The 15,320-nt window shown below is 41.7% G+C and overlaps 1 protein-coding gene across 3 annotated transcripts in view; it reads right to left on the reverse strand.

The window, feature by feature from the left end:
* Positions 1-326: 326 nt before the first annotated feature.
* The window catches only part of LOC126187822 (probable cytochrome P450 301a1, mitochondrial), a 357,451-nt gene continuing 342,457 nt past the window's right edge, over positions 327-15,320 (reverse strand). For all 3 annotated transcript variants that reach the window (XM_049929117.1, XM_049929118.1, XM_049929116.1), the window contains exons 10-12: positions 5,987-6,068; positions 3,017-3,223; positions 327-686 (exon numbers count right to left, since the gene is read on the reverse strand). In XM_049929117.1, the coding sequence (XP_049785074.1) occupies positions 570-686; positions 3,017-3,223; positions 5,987-6,068 (406 nt within the window). In that variant the 3' untranslated portion in view covers positions 327-569. The remainder of the gene's footprint in view (positions 687-3,016; positions 3,224-5,986; positions 6,069-15,320) is intronic.

The raw sequence follows: 15,320 nt of genomic DNA on the forward strand, positions 1-15,320 counted from the left end.
TCTTTAGCCGGCCGGTGTGGCCGAGCGGTTCTAGGCAATTCAGTCTATAACCGCGCGACCGCTAAGGTCGCAGGTTCGAATCCCGCCTCGGGCATGGATGTGTGTGATGTCCTTAGTTTAGTTTGGTTTAAGTACTTCTAGGGGAATGATGACCTAAGATGTTAAGTTCCATAGTGCTCAGAGCCATTTGAACCATTTGACACTTTCTTTGGTCAGAATCTTTTAACATGGGTTATGATATCGTCTTTAACCTGTGGTAATGTGGAAAAGTTACAAAAATATACATGTTACTAGAGTGACAAAACCTTCAATAATCTGAAAATAACTTTTTATACAAAATCACCAAAGTGATAACATTTATTAAAAGTGAAAAACAGATTAGTTACATTTCCTGACTTTGTGGTACATAGAAAATTGTAAAACAATTGGTAAATACAGTGAGGCACGATTACAGTGAATACGGCTGCACAGCGTTAATGCCAGTCCACGCTCAGATCTGGAAGCACTGGCTTGGCTGCACGGTAGCTGCGCGCCGTTGTGACGAAGCAGCAGTAGTCAGAGGCGTGGCGTCACACCTCGCGCTCCCTCTCGGTGACCTTGAGGGTGAGTGGTGCCACGGGGCCGTGGAGGACCGTAGTCCTCCAACGCATCTCGCCGTCAAATTCCAGCCGGAAGCGGCGCACCACCTGGTGCCACAGGCAAACAAACAAAATTCTCAATGAAATTAGTCATCGAGCAGAAAAACCGTCAGAGTGCAGCCAACTTGCAGGATTCCTGAATTAATTTTCAAGTTAAGACTGTGTATCTGGTCCAGACTCGAACACAGTAACATGGCCTATCGTTTTATCCTTAATGGATAGGTCTCGAGTTTTCACAGTCGGAGGTGGAACGTATGCTCAAGCACCTATTTAAAGTGCAAAAAACAATAATATTTACGCGTTCCGCAAGTTTTCTTACACAGTAAATGGGTGGTTGAGCCGACGTTTCACCATTTACAGTAACATGACTTGAAGCTGTGAGGGCAATTCGTGCACCGTACGTGGATAGCTGTCGTTGAAAGCGTTGGGCGCGATATGCGACATTTGCAGTTTGGCCTCCACTTCAACACACAGATTTAATCTGCCAGTAAGTTTCAAAACATCTCATATTATACTGCAGGTTAAAGATACAGTGATCCACTAAACACAAATGTGGACATTATGAGGCACTTGTAGACACAGCGAGCTTGTCCTCTGAATGACATATGACTCGGAACCTTACTAACAAGGGGAAACAACACAGTTGTAACTTTGCACGTTGTAAGAAGGGAAAAGAGAGGTAGATTGATAGGACACACTCCGTGACGTCATGAAATCGCCAATTTAGTACTGGAGGGAAGTGTGTCTGTGTGTGGGGGGGGGGGGCGTAAAAATTATAGACAGCGACCAAGAGATGAACATACACTACTGGCCATTAAAACTGCTACACAAAGAAGCCATGCAGATGATATACGGGTATTCATTGGACAAATATATTATACTAGAACTGACATGTGATTACGTTATCACGCAATTTCGGTGCATAGATCCTAATAAATTACTACCCAGAACAACCACCTCTGGCCGTAATAACGGCCTTGGTACGCCTGGACATTGAGTCAAACAGAGCTTGGATGGCGTGTACAGGTACAGCTGCCCATGCAGCTTCAACAAGATACCACAGTTCATCAAGAGTAGTGACTGGCGTATTGTGACGAGGCAGTTGCTCGGCCACCATTGACCAGACGTTTTCAATTGGTGAGAGATTTGGAGAATGTGCTGGCCAGGGCAGCAGTCGAACGTTTTCTGTATCCAGAAAAGCCCGTACAGGACCTGCAACATGCGGTAGTGCATTATCCTGCTGAAATGTAGGGTTTCGCAGGCATCGAATGAAGGGTAGAGCCACGGGTCGTAAAACATCTTAAATGTAACGTCCACTATTCAAAGTGCCGTCAATGCGAACGAGAGGTGACCGAGACGTGTAACCAGTGGCACCCTATACAATCACGCCGGGTGATACGCCAGTATGGCGATGACGAATACACGCTACCAATGTGCGTTCACCACGATGTCGCCAAACGCGGATGCGACCATCATGATGCTGTATACAGAACCTGGAATCATCCGAAAAAATGACGTTTTGCCATTCGTGCACCCAGGTTCGTCGTTGAGTACACCATCGCAGGCGCTCCTGTCTGTGATGCAGCGTCAAGGGTTGATAGTCCATGCTGCTGCAAACGTCGTCGAACTGTTCGTGCAGATGGTTGTTGTCTTGCAAACGTCCCCATCTGCTGACTCAGGGATCGAGACGTGGCTGCACGATCCGTTACAGCCATGCGGATAAGATGCCTGTCATCTCGACTGCTAGTGATACGAGGCCGTTGGGAAACCGCACGGCGTTCCGTATTACCTTTCTGAACCCACCGATTCCATATTCTGTTAACAGTCATTGGATCTCTACCAACGCGAGGAGCATTGTCGCGATACGATAAACCGCAATCGCGATAGGCTACAATCTGGCCTTTATCAAAGTCGGAAACGTGATGGTACGCATTTTTCCTCCTTACATGAGGCATTACAAGAACGTTTCACCCGGCAACGCCGGTCACCTGCTGTTTGTGTATGAGAAATCGGTTGGCAACTTTCCTCATGTCAGCACGTTGTAGGTGTCGCCACTGGCGCCAACCTTGTGTGAATGCTCTGAAGAGCTAATCATTTGCATATCACAGCATCTCTTTCCTGTCAGTTAAATTTCGCGTCTGTAGCACGTCATCTTCGTGGTGTAGCAGTTTTAATGGGCAGTAGTGTAATAACCAAATTAAGAAGGATGTAGGCCGCAATAGCTACTCGGGGATGAAGTAGCTTGCACAGGGTGGAGAGCTGCATCAAACCAGTCTTCGGACTGAAGACGGCAACAACAACTTGTAAACTATAATTCAGTAAGGCATACAAGCTAAATAAATAAATGTGGGTACTCTCTCTGGCAGCTGCGGACTTACCCTGGCCAGCAGAGTGTAGATCTCGGTTTCGGCGAACCTGCGGCCGATGCAAGTCCTCGGCCCGAAGCCGAAGGGCATGAAGACGAAGGGGTGGGCCGTCTGGGAAGACTCCCCGCCCTTCAGCCACCTCTCCGGCAGGAAGTCAGAGGGCCGCGAGAAGTGCTCCTCCGAGTTAGCCAGCACCACGTTCGCCATCGACACGTCTGCCTGTCCACAAAAACATCAGCTGAGATTGAAATTTCCCCCATCGTCGCGTACTGGCGTTTTGAAAGTTTTGCTAAACTACACTTATATTATGACTGACGAATGAATATAGCTCTAGAGATATTGTATTCTTACTCTTTGGGGTAATACAGGCTGCGCTTAACATTTCTGTGAATCTGTATCTGTGAGCTATACCGTCTTGCTCTCCACATGACATCCAACCTCCCTAAAAGCGCATCCAGATTCACCTCAGAAGATTTACCGACTGATGTAACCTTTAAAATTCCTCGGAATCAATCTTAAATAAGTTAAGAAACCGGCTGGTTTTTTTTTTACAATATCTATACTAAAATCTCTCCAGAAGTAGCATCTTCATTCAAAAATATTGTGTTAGTACATTCAAGTATGCTACAGCTTCCATTTCACTTTAGCAAAACAGCTGTAGTTTTATAATTGAAAGAGGAAATATTACAATATGGAACATTTCGACATGCTCTAGCATCACGCCTGGAGTAAACAAATGCATTTTTTCCTACTTGCAATTTACTTTTAAAAACAATATCTTATATAGAATCAAAATTAATTCATAGTAATGTTTCCCAAACTCTTAGCATTCAGACAGTAATTTAAGTTTTGCCGATTCAGAAGGTATATTTCGTTTTGCAAGGAATTTTTATTTTGTAGGAAAACGATATTCAAAATTGCATTGTACCATTTGCTATACAAGTTTTGCCCCAAGGTTTTGTTGGATCATTGAGCTATATTAATTTAAAGCTTTAAGTTCTCCGCTTCTTAGAAATGTGTTATATTTTAACCAGCATGCAATAATTTGGAATTTCCGCATGCAATAAGTTGGAATTTCCGCTTACAATAACTTGGAATTTCCTTCAACTTAAAAAAAATGTAATAATGAATACCGCTATACCGTTTAAATTTTATGGCAGTGCAGTAGGACTTAAGAGCTAAGTATTTATAAAGATACATGAGTTACTTAGAGGTCGAAAGAAATATATGGTGGTTATACTAAGTTATCAACTAAAATTACGTTAGTATGAACTATAGAAATGAGGCTATTTAAATAATTTTTGCTGTTCCGGCTTAAGTATGCTCCAAGTTACATGTAGATAAAATCGTGAAAGAAATAGAAAGAAAGCTGTTACACGATGTTGTTAGTAGTAGAGAGTGATGTTGGTTATGTAACTGGTGTGCGTAAACTTCTGAAAACTGAATAACATTTGCCACTAAGTGCGCCGTCATTTGTTAAAGCTTGATAAAAGCGTTCGTCATTCTGCAAAAGAATCGTGTGTCAATACATTAATACCTCTGTATGAACGACAACTATTTCAGCGAGTTAAGTGTGGACCTTTATCCACCAATGTGTTCGTTTTTGGACAAAAGCCAGTATAAACCAAACGTTATTGAACATTGACATTATTATTTACGAAAACCTTTATCGTGCACTGGTAAACTGAAATGATGGAAGCATAGTAGTAAATAGGCAGAAGAAATTAGAAATTGTAAGATGATAAACTACGGAGCCAAGTAAGGTGATTGCATATCAACCAAATTATTCTCAGAAGTCTTGCGTGAAATTACCATACTTTTTAACTGGCAACACAAGGAAGGGGTAGACGTTAATGAAACGTATGTGAACCGCTTTTGTTTGGTGATGATATTCTACTGTTTGCCTTCAATGAAGATAAACTTCAACGTCCAATGGAACAAAATAATAGATAAAGTTTGACACTGCACTCGAAAGTAACTAAACATTTGAGTAACCAACAAATTCATAACAACATAGAATAAACCAACAACGAAATAATAATACCAGTTGATGAACTTTTTATTCGTTTTTTTTTATTTTTATTATGGGCAGTTGAAGACAATGTGTAGATCGACAGGAAAAGAAATTAACAGAAGAGTACGTTATAAGTTTTTGTTGCTAATTATAAACACAAAAGTGAGAACGTTTCACGGTAGTAATTCATTTTTCAACCGGTTTTCTGTTTACAAGGTCATAATCAGACTGTTGTAGCTTCGTACCAACGGAAGAATCACGTAACGTTATAAGTTACGTGTTTACAGGCGTTGGAAGAGAAGGATTGGCTGGACAGAGAAATGAATAACGGGAAAAGGGGACTGGAGTGCTTTTGATATATTCAGTAGAGATTTCGAAATGAATCATTTACAATCAGTGTGTGTTAGTTTTTACGTATGTTCGACATGAACTTTTAGTGTAGATACCATTGAAAAACTGCATGTTTTTACGCGAGTAATGGAGAAATGGATGTAGGGAATTAGTAGGAGAAACGTGGAAACAAACAAATGGATCAGGGGACAGACTGCGTTGGGAGATGTAATTTTAACTGTTATGAAATCAAAATCGAAGTGGCCAAGAGATTTAGCTGTGCTGTGGATGGGTGGCACAGGGACCAAGAAAACTCTTTCGAGGATTCCAAGACATAAGAGAAGACCAATAACGTGACCTGATGGAAGGCGGGCAGACGGCATCAGAAAATACTACGCAGAAATTCGGATGAGTGTGTCGTTGAAGAAAGTAATGGATGGAGAAGTCCACAAGAGGGTTCCATCCCACAGTGTTAACAATCTGTTAACTGACGACGAACGAGTACGACTGAAATAAAAATGTAGCGTATGCAAAAGGCAAATTAAGGCCATAACAGAAAATGGTGTAAAGGTACTGCAGGTAACTGAATCCGTCGCAGCAGGAGCAGCAGCTTGTTTCTAGAGCCGTTGGCCACTCACCCCCTTCGGGACGCGGTAGTTGCTGAGCACCAGGTTGTCCGCGACCACCTGACGGACGCCGCCCAGAACCACCGGCCGCAGTCTGCCAACATAACAACACGCATACACTACTACCAACTTTAACCAGTCCTCCACAAAAAGTTTACAAATGCGAGTCCTGTTTCTTGGAATACAATGTTAGACAACTACAAGTAATCACAACCACTGCATTTCAGGAAATACGCCACGGTGAGATGAATTTGATGAATCGGGAGAACAGAAACCAGCATGTGATGCAGAAAAAATTTCCGCTACCAGTCACAATAAAAGATTATTTATTCGTCACACGACCGGTTTCTGGTTGTGTCCATCCTCAGGCGTTTACACATTCATGTACGTGTTTATATTGCGGCAGATAACTGTTTGAATACAAAGAAAATTATTTGCTGGTGACTAAACAGATACAAGTGGAACATCTGTAAGTGTCAAGGCACCATTTGTCCAAAATATATCTTTACTTACATAAAGATGAAATACCCTTATTATAATTACGCTGTGGTGATAGTTTTTCAGTTAGTTGCACATTTGTTACCACTCTCACGTCCATGCTTTTTAAAATTTGGCTGCATATTTCACAGCTGTGTCGTGAACTCGTGATATACACTGTGTTTACATACAAACATGTAGGTTATAGCCAAAGAACTTAGACATAGGAGGTGCAAAGATGTTGCTCATACAGAAACATGTATGTTATGGTTAAAGAACTTAGCCAAAGGATGTGCAAAGATGCTTCTCACATAGAAACTTAGGTAAACTATTATAAATTGCGCAATTTTTGATCCATGTTATGAAATTTTTGATCCACGTGTTGGCCATAGGTTTTCGATCTAGGAAGCACAGTGATGTTATACATATGACATTACTGAGGGCTATTACAAATACCAAACACGACGGAACTGTTTTGAGCCATATGGCACCGACTCCGAAAGAGAGGATTGTAGCTACAGTGGACATTGCATATCGCTGAAACTGGATGTACATCAGAGTACCCAACTACCGTCCACTACTATGGCTGGTGTCGCCTTCTCTCCAGAAGAAAACAGTTCTGCAATCTGGTCGCCTGCTAGAGAGTGAAATGTAAATGATTCAGCTGGCGACTAATAACAACGTATTTCATAACGTAATGTTCTGACTTATCGGAAGATTCGTACTTTTGTATGCTTATGAGCATTGGGTTAGCATGTTGCTGTTTGTGAGAGACTTTCAGCATGTTTTGAAATTTATTTTAAGTAAAAGTGCAAGTTAATAACGTTAGATAATGATAAGCAGATATTGGGTACTTCATCGTTCAGTGACATGTAGCTCTCAGTGTAATCAGAGTTAGTAGAAAAAGGAGATAATTAAAGTAAGAACTAAACGTGTGTGTGCGACTGTTGAAGCCCAATATTACTCGACAAAATAAAATACACATTTGACAACTGAAAACAAATTTTTGTTAGTATAAACACTATTTTGCGAAGCAAACTGCGTTATATCAAGATGAAGTTTCATGAAGAAGAAACAATCAGATTATAAAACAAAAGATATTAAAGAAAGAAGAAACGTTAGCTACAAAATTATGACTAACTGTTACGTTAATTTTTATAGTTTACCAGCAGTAGGCGCATGGTCTGCTTCTGTGCCTCTATTTTTGTATCACGGTGTTTATCATAGTTGGCTTTGTAATGAGTAATAGAAAACATTCATTTCAAAAAGTGTATGATTTTCTACTTATCATACCCGAGGGAAATCGACGTAGCCGGCCGCGGTGGTCTAGCGGTTCTGGCGCTGCAGTCCGGAACCGCGGGACTGCTACGGCCGCAGGTTCGAATCCTGCCTCGGGCATGGGTGTGTGTGATGTCCTTAGGTTAGTTAGGTTTAAGTAGTTCTAAGTTCTAGGGGACTTATGACCTAAGATGTTGAGTCCCATAGTGCTCAGAGCCATTTGAACCATTTTTGAAATCGACGTATTTTTAAACATAGTCTAAGGAGTAATTTGTGTTAAAACTTCCTGTCAGACTAAATATATGTGCCAGAGCGGAACTCGAAACTGTGGCAGGAAAGTGTTCTACCGATTGAGCTATCCGAACATGATTTACAATCCGCCCAGACGTCTTCTCTCCCATCAATACCTCTTTTCCTACTTTCCAAACCGCAAACATTTCATTCCAGTGATGTGTGTTTCCTTTAATATAATGCATACCCAAACATGTCTGTAGGGCTACATTCTACTCGCAGTTAACTGTGAACAGTAATCTTGTCGCATAAATACTCTCTGTTGTTGTAGGGTTTATCTGTGGGAGTCACTGATCGCATTAGAATGTAAACTGGTCGATATGAAGTAGCAAAGATAGTGGTGACTTCTGGAAGGAAGATGGGCCACAAAGCAGTGTCATCGGCGTACTGCCAGTGGTGGACAGGAGGAGAGAGATTTGTCACTGGTGTAGAGGATACATTTTGTAGGAGTGGAGACAGTATGGAACCCTGTGGCACATCTGAAGCAAGGTAAATAACGTGGGACGTAGTGTTTTGGTAGTTGCATAGTGTATTGCGAGACCCAAAGGGGTGGAACTACAAGGTCCAAAATAAAGAACGCTAATTAAATTGAATTGTGATATTTTCCCAGCAAATAAGTAAATAAATGTGCTCAAAACTTTGCAGAATGTTTTTGTATGTCCCATGTGATATTTGTTATATGCGTATTAGGCCATCCTCTAAAGCAAGTATCCGTCTTCTAATTGCCATACAACAGAAGTCTCCAAGGATGTAAATAACGGCCCTGAACGCCGGGATTTGTGATTTTATATGAGTTCACGAGACGGAATGGGGTTAGAAATTATATCTTGTTATTTATTTGGTGCTGTAGTATTTTTGGGAGCTCTTAATTGTGAGCTAACTCCTCTCAATTTGTAATTCTTAATTTTCACTCAGATGGCGATGACCATTATAAAGGAAGACGCAAACAGCGCAATGATTCCCCTCTTGTGAGGCAATCTGTAGGCTTCCCTAAGAATTTGCTTCTAAAAGTGACCTAGTTTTTTTGTCGGAACACTTAATTAGAGTAACAACAGACAATAATGCCAAGCGTGACAAGAGTGCTGTATCCTTTCTAGTACCGTACCTGTAAACAGGACCCAATAATATCACGCAAACACACTTTTCACAGCCTTCTGCAGCAGCCAACATGTAACTTCTGCATCATACATTCAGTGTTCACCACAGAGGACCTCGCTCTGTACGCAATGTTGGAAAGGATAATGTAGTGGAGGCTCCGAGGAATAGTGAGAGCCCTACTATAGAGCATGATGTTTACCGTTCTCGAAATATAAAGTACCTTCACTATTTGCGCGATCGAGAGATCAACCACCGGCCTGTAGTCTGTACCTACACCCAGAGATACAACAGTCTACTGGACGGGTTACATGGCATCATGTTTCCATTGTTCCTTCTCATGCGCGCATTTCTCTCTTTCACGCACCTCAAATCTATAGTGTCTCCCTAAGTATCAGAGCATATTCGTTTTGTAACCTTCTATGTAAGCTTTTGACAATGTTGACTGGAATACTCTCTTTCAAATTCTAAAGGTGGCAGGGGTAAAATACAGGGAGCGAAAGGCTATTTACAATTTGTACAGATACCAGATGGCAGTTATGAGAGTCGAGGGGCATGAGGAAAGCAGTGGTTGGGAAAGGAGTGAGACAGGCTTGTAGCCTCTCCCCGATGTTATTCAATCTGTATATTGAGCAATCAGTAAAGGAAACAAAAGAAAAATTCGGAGTAGGTATTAAAATCCATGGAGAAGAAATAAAAACTTTGAAGTTCGCCTATGACATTGTAATTTTGTCAGGGACAGCAAAGAACTGGGAAGAGCATTTGAACGGAATGGACAGTGTCTTGAAAGGAGGATATACGATGAACATCAACAAAAGCAAAACGAGGATAATGGAATGTAGTCGAATTAAGTCGGGTGACGCTGACTGAATTAGATTAGGAAATGAGACACTTAAAGTAGTAAAAGAGTTTTGCTATTTGGGGAGCAAAATAACTGATGATGGCCGAAGTAGAGAGGATATAAAATGCAGAGTGTCAATGGCAAGGAAAGCGTTTCTGAAGAAGAGAAATTTGTTGACATCGAGTATAGATTTAAGTGTCAGGAAGTCGTTTCTGAAAGTATTTGTATGGAGTGTAGCCATGTATGGAAGTGAAACATGGACGATAAATAGCTTGGACAAGAAGAGAATAGAAGTATTCGAAATGTGGTACTACAGAAGAATGCTAAAGATTAGATGGGTAGATCACATAACTAATGAAGAGGTATTGAACAGAATTGGGGAGAAGAGGAGTTTGTGGCACAACTTGACAAGAAGAAGGTGTCGGTTGGTAGGACATGTTCTGAGGCATCAAGGGATCACCAGTTTAGTATTGGAGGGCAGCGTCGAGTGTAAAAATCGTAGAGAGAGACCGAGAGATGAATTCAGAAGGATGTAGGTTGCAGTAGGTACTGGGAGATGAAGAAGAATGCACAGAATAGAGTAGCATGGAGAGCTGCATCAAACCAGTCTCAGGACTGAAGACAACAACAACAATCTTTTGTGTGTGTTTTTAATATGTTTTTATCAATCAGTATAACCGGTACAGGTGCACAGTGAGCTTATTCAGGATAGTCAAAGTTTGATGGGGCGTTAAATCATAAGTTGTAGAGTTTTATGAACAAAAGAACGGAAGTTTGTTCATTATGCGGGGTACATATGAGCGTGCCGAGGTTGGTTTGTATGCCACCAGCAAGTCATGGCGGAGCAGAGAGGTGATGCTCCACAGACGTAAGTTAGTCATCGTGGAACTAAACCCCACATAGGAACCAGGAGGGAAACACGTGCTGGCTAGCCGAGCGCTAGTGTCAGAGAGAGCTTGGGGCTGGGAGATGACGCCCTTCGGCGGCGGCCAGCAGTCAACACGTGATGTCTCTCCCACGATCCCTATAGGGTACAAACAGCGAGCGCGTACTGGGTAGGTTGCCAGCTGTTCACATTTCATCGGAACAAACAAACTCTGCTGAAGGGACGCTCTTACTTGGCAAGTAGGTCACAACGAATTACACTTGAACATTACGAGAAAATATTAAAACGAAACCTTCGAAATAAATATCAGAATAGTTATGTGACCTGTACAGAACACATCCTCGATACTAGCGCACCACTTTTCTCTGATTTCAGTGCAAATTATTTCTTTCCTGAAATATCTGTAAATCTGTACTGCGCAGTACATTTCCATTATCAAGTCAAATTTGATTTCTTCCCAGAGTTACGATTGCAGTATGGCATTCTTATTCACTTAATATCCCTATGGTTAACCTTGAATAAACAATGTACCGACCGACAGCCTGTAAGTGCGATCCTTCCGTAGTTAACAGAGTGAGGTATCTCTTTTCTTAGGTGCCACTTGTTGAGCACTGGTGGACGGGTAAGGTGTATGATGAGCGACTGGATAAGGAGGACGCAATAAGATCAATGGAGTTAATTGGAAACGCTTACCTCCGGAAATGTGGTTGCAGACTTTATCGAAGCCAAACATTACAGTACACAATCGATACATTAACATTTCACTTCATTATTATCATTTACAAGCGCCCCGCGTTTATGTTATACATCTTGCAAGTATTGTGATAACTATTAAAAAAAGCACAAATTTTCAGGACTATCTGTACGGGGCTAGGAATCTGCATGGGGCTAGGAGAAATTTAAAATTATGTTAGATTATATATTTATTTTTATTTAAATAATTGTATCCCACTTTTTAGTCTTGTGTCTGAAAAATTTCGCAATTTGATTTAAACATTTCAATTAGATCACATTTTTATTTAAATAATTATTTACACTGATGAGCCAGAACATTATGACCACCGACCTACCATCGATATAAATCCGTCCAGGTGAAAGGAGCGTCACCTAGCTACAAATGTGTCTGAACACAGTGCACCGTACGATGGGCCCTAGCAGCCGACGACCCTTGCATGTGCCAACGTCAACACCACGACATCGGCAATTACGACCTAAATGGGCACGTGACACCGGCACTGGACGTTGGTGCAAGGCAGAGCAATGCATGGTCTGATGAATCCCGATACCTTCTTCATCACGCCGACGGGAGGGTGCGAATCCATCGTCTTCCAGGAGAACAGCTCGTTGACATCTGTACTGCGGGATGGAGTCAACCTGGCGGCGGCTCCATTATGCTCTGGATAACATTCACGTTGGCATCCACGGGTCCAGTGAAGCTTGTGCAAGGCACCATGACGGCTGCAGAACACGCACGCCCCTTCATGACGATCGTGTTTCCCGGCGGCAGTGACATTTTTCAATAAGATAGTGCGCCCTGTCGCAAGGCCTAGAGTGTGATGGAGTGGTTCTAGGAAAACAGAGGGAAGTTCCGAGTGATGTGTTGGTCTCCCAGCTCGCCAGATCTGAAGCCGATCGAACGCATCTGGGATGCGATTGAGTGTAACGTCGGAGCTCATCACCCCTTCCCAGAATCTACAGGAATTAGGTCACTTGAGTGTGCAGATGTGGTAGCAACTCCCTCCATCCAGCGATCTACCAAGGCCTCATTGCTTCCATGCCACGATGCGTCCAAATCCGTGCCAAAGGTGGACATACTGGCCATTAGGTAAGTGGTCATAATTTTCTGGCTGATCAGTGTATATATCCATATACTAGAGTTTTACCCACTGCTTCGCCAGTGCACGCATCTGTCGCATACATTGCACACATCTCCTCCTTCCCCTCTCTCTGTCCATCCACTCTTCCTCCCTCTGTCTCGTCAGCTCTGCCCATCCGCTCATATACTGCCTGAAACACATTCCGTTTGCTACCTGCACAACATGCCAATCCTGCAGGGCAGCTGAAATGTCGGACCTTACGAACCCTTTTCACCTCGGCCCCACCCCTACAGAACAGGCCTACAAGAAAGCAACTTAATATTGCATTCTTGCCCAGTTCTGAGCTGTGCTTAAAATTTCAAGTGTCTAGCTCATCGAACAGTTAGTTTAAAAACTGTAAAATTAATATCAAACAGATAGGCAGACAAGTAAGTGACCTAATTAAACCATTTTAAAATGGTGAGTCTTCGTGTACTGAATTAGACAAGTAAGTGACCTAATCAAACCGTTTTAAAATGGTGAGTCTTCGTGTACTGAATTAATGGTAAGATGAATACATCTCTGATTATTAGTCTCATCTCATCTTCAAAATTCATAAGGGGACAAGATTCGTAGAATATCCTGTATGAAATCTGCCTTTAAATAATCGGGATATTAGTTCTGCTATATAGTAATCGCTTTTCTTCGCGTTTAGTGTCTCGTCCAGCCACCGAGGTCCACGGTTTCTATGAGTTCCCTAAATCGCTTAAGCGAAGTGCCATGTTAACCCATTGTAAGACCTTAGTTCCGTTTCTAATGAGCTAATCTCGGTTCCTTCTTCCCTCCGTCCCAGCCTTCCTTCATTTCTTCTGTGGCTTCAAGCTTGGCGTCTTTTCTGTTAGCTCTCCAACTGGTTAAACAGTTGTGTGGCCCAAAGCGGCGCCATTCTTTGTATGCGATATATCTCTGTGCCATTTTTATTCCAGACTGCTGATGATCGTGCGCACTACAGTCGATAAAAATATTTTCCGGTATGTTAACTAATACATGGGAGCTTTCGCTTATTTTAGTAAATGTGGAATTGTATTTGTAAATTGAACTCTGGAAATGCCTGTATGAAAATTATATATGTCAGACTAGTAGCCTACCCAAAAGAGAATATGCCGTCCATTAAACTTGCTGAGTAAACCAAAAGACAGTCTTATTAGCAGCAACGTTCCCGTTGTTCCAGCTGGAAGTTGATAGTGGTAGCTGAGGGCTCTCTTGTTATGAGGACTATCTAAAGTTTTTGAGAAGAGCGTTGCTTCTTGCAAGAGAGCGTGAGTTAATATCTACGTATGAAGTTTTGACCTTCTTGGAGGTATTAGGAGTGTTATATGATTACAGCGCGAAGTGCGAAGACTTAGTACGTTTGGATGCTGTAATTCCAGTGTGACGGCATAAATAATTGTCCGAGGTAAAAGCAGTTCTTTTTAAAAGGCAGAAATGATTGCAAGGGTACTTTGTGAATTTATTTTAATGTAATAAATTTCATAGCCTTGCTCCAAACATAACAATCGCCACTACGGAAGTTAGTAGAATCTCATTGCTCGTCCCGTATTCCATCAGCAATCTTGTACAACCTGTTTACACGAATGTACTCATGCAAGAAAAACCCGTTCAAGCTGGAATATGAATTATCTGGTAAAGTAATCAATTAAAATTGTGAAACTTCACATTGTCACTTTGAGCAGGTGATGTGATTTATTCTAATGTGTTACTGTTTAAATTTTCTAGATAGTTCTACACATAAAGACGAAGTTCTTCGTTTCGGTTGCGAAGTCATCGTCAGAACTCAAAAAAAAGGAAAGGCAGAAATGTAATAACTATTGTTAAATATGAAATTAAAAAGTACATAAGCACGCAAAGTTATTTAGGCACCCGGCTTGTTACAAGTCATGTCACAGGCACGTTGTGTAAATCTCGGTCACACACAACGAATCGCCATTTCTGCGTCACACTTACAGAAACAGGATTAATTCTATAAATAGGGGTTGGAAACCCATGCTCGGCTTACACTCGTGAGCAGAAACTGATAGCCTACCAAGTACCAACGTGTGAACTTTGATAAAAAGTAAATAGAAAACTTCTTGGCCGACTTATTAAAAGCTCCCAGATACTAGAATTCTAGTTAGTTTATATGTACTACTACTGAGCGTGCTGTATCGCCTTCTGTTGACACTCATCAGGTCATGCAAACATAATTTTTTGTCGATCTCCACACGAAGGAGATCATTCAGCGATGAGGAACGAGTCTAGTCCTACATTAACAGGCAGAAACATCGTCTACATGCTACATCAGTGCAGCACACTGGGAACGGATTATGACTAGTTCTAATTTACTCAAACAGATACGTGTGGGAATTCCTTAGGAGAAAAACAACAACTTTGAAAAAATCCACTGCCCTCCTGTTACGTAACTCAGCTACTGATTTATGTCATAACTAAACTAAACCAATTACGTAACTTAACATAGACTATCAGCATCTGTCTATATCCATGCAAAGTCGAGATCTGTTTAACATTAAAATTTGACAAGCAGAATTTACGGCCCTGAATCCAAATTTCTAATAAACTGCAGAGAGAGGCGCTCATGAAATAACGTTTTACTTTCTTCCTGAATACCGTAGATTTTCAGTTTCT

Source organism: Schistocerca cancellata, chromosome 5 (genome assembly GCF_023864275.1).
Source record: "Schistocerca cancellata isolate TAMUIC-IGC-003103 chromosome 5, iqSchCanc2.1, whole genome shotgun sequence".
In the NCBI taxonomy this organism is placed as follows: Eukaryota; Metazoa; Arthropoda; class Insecta; order Orthoptera; family Acrididae; genus Schistocerca; species Schistocerca cancellata.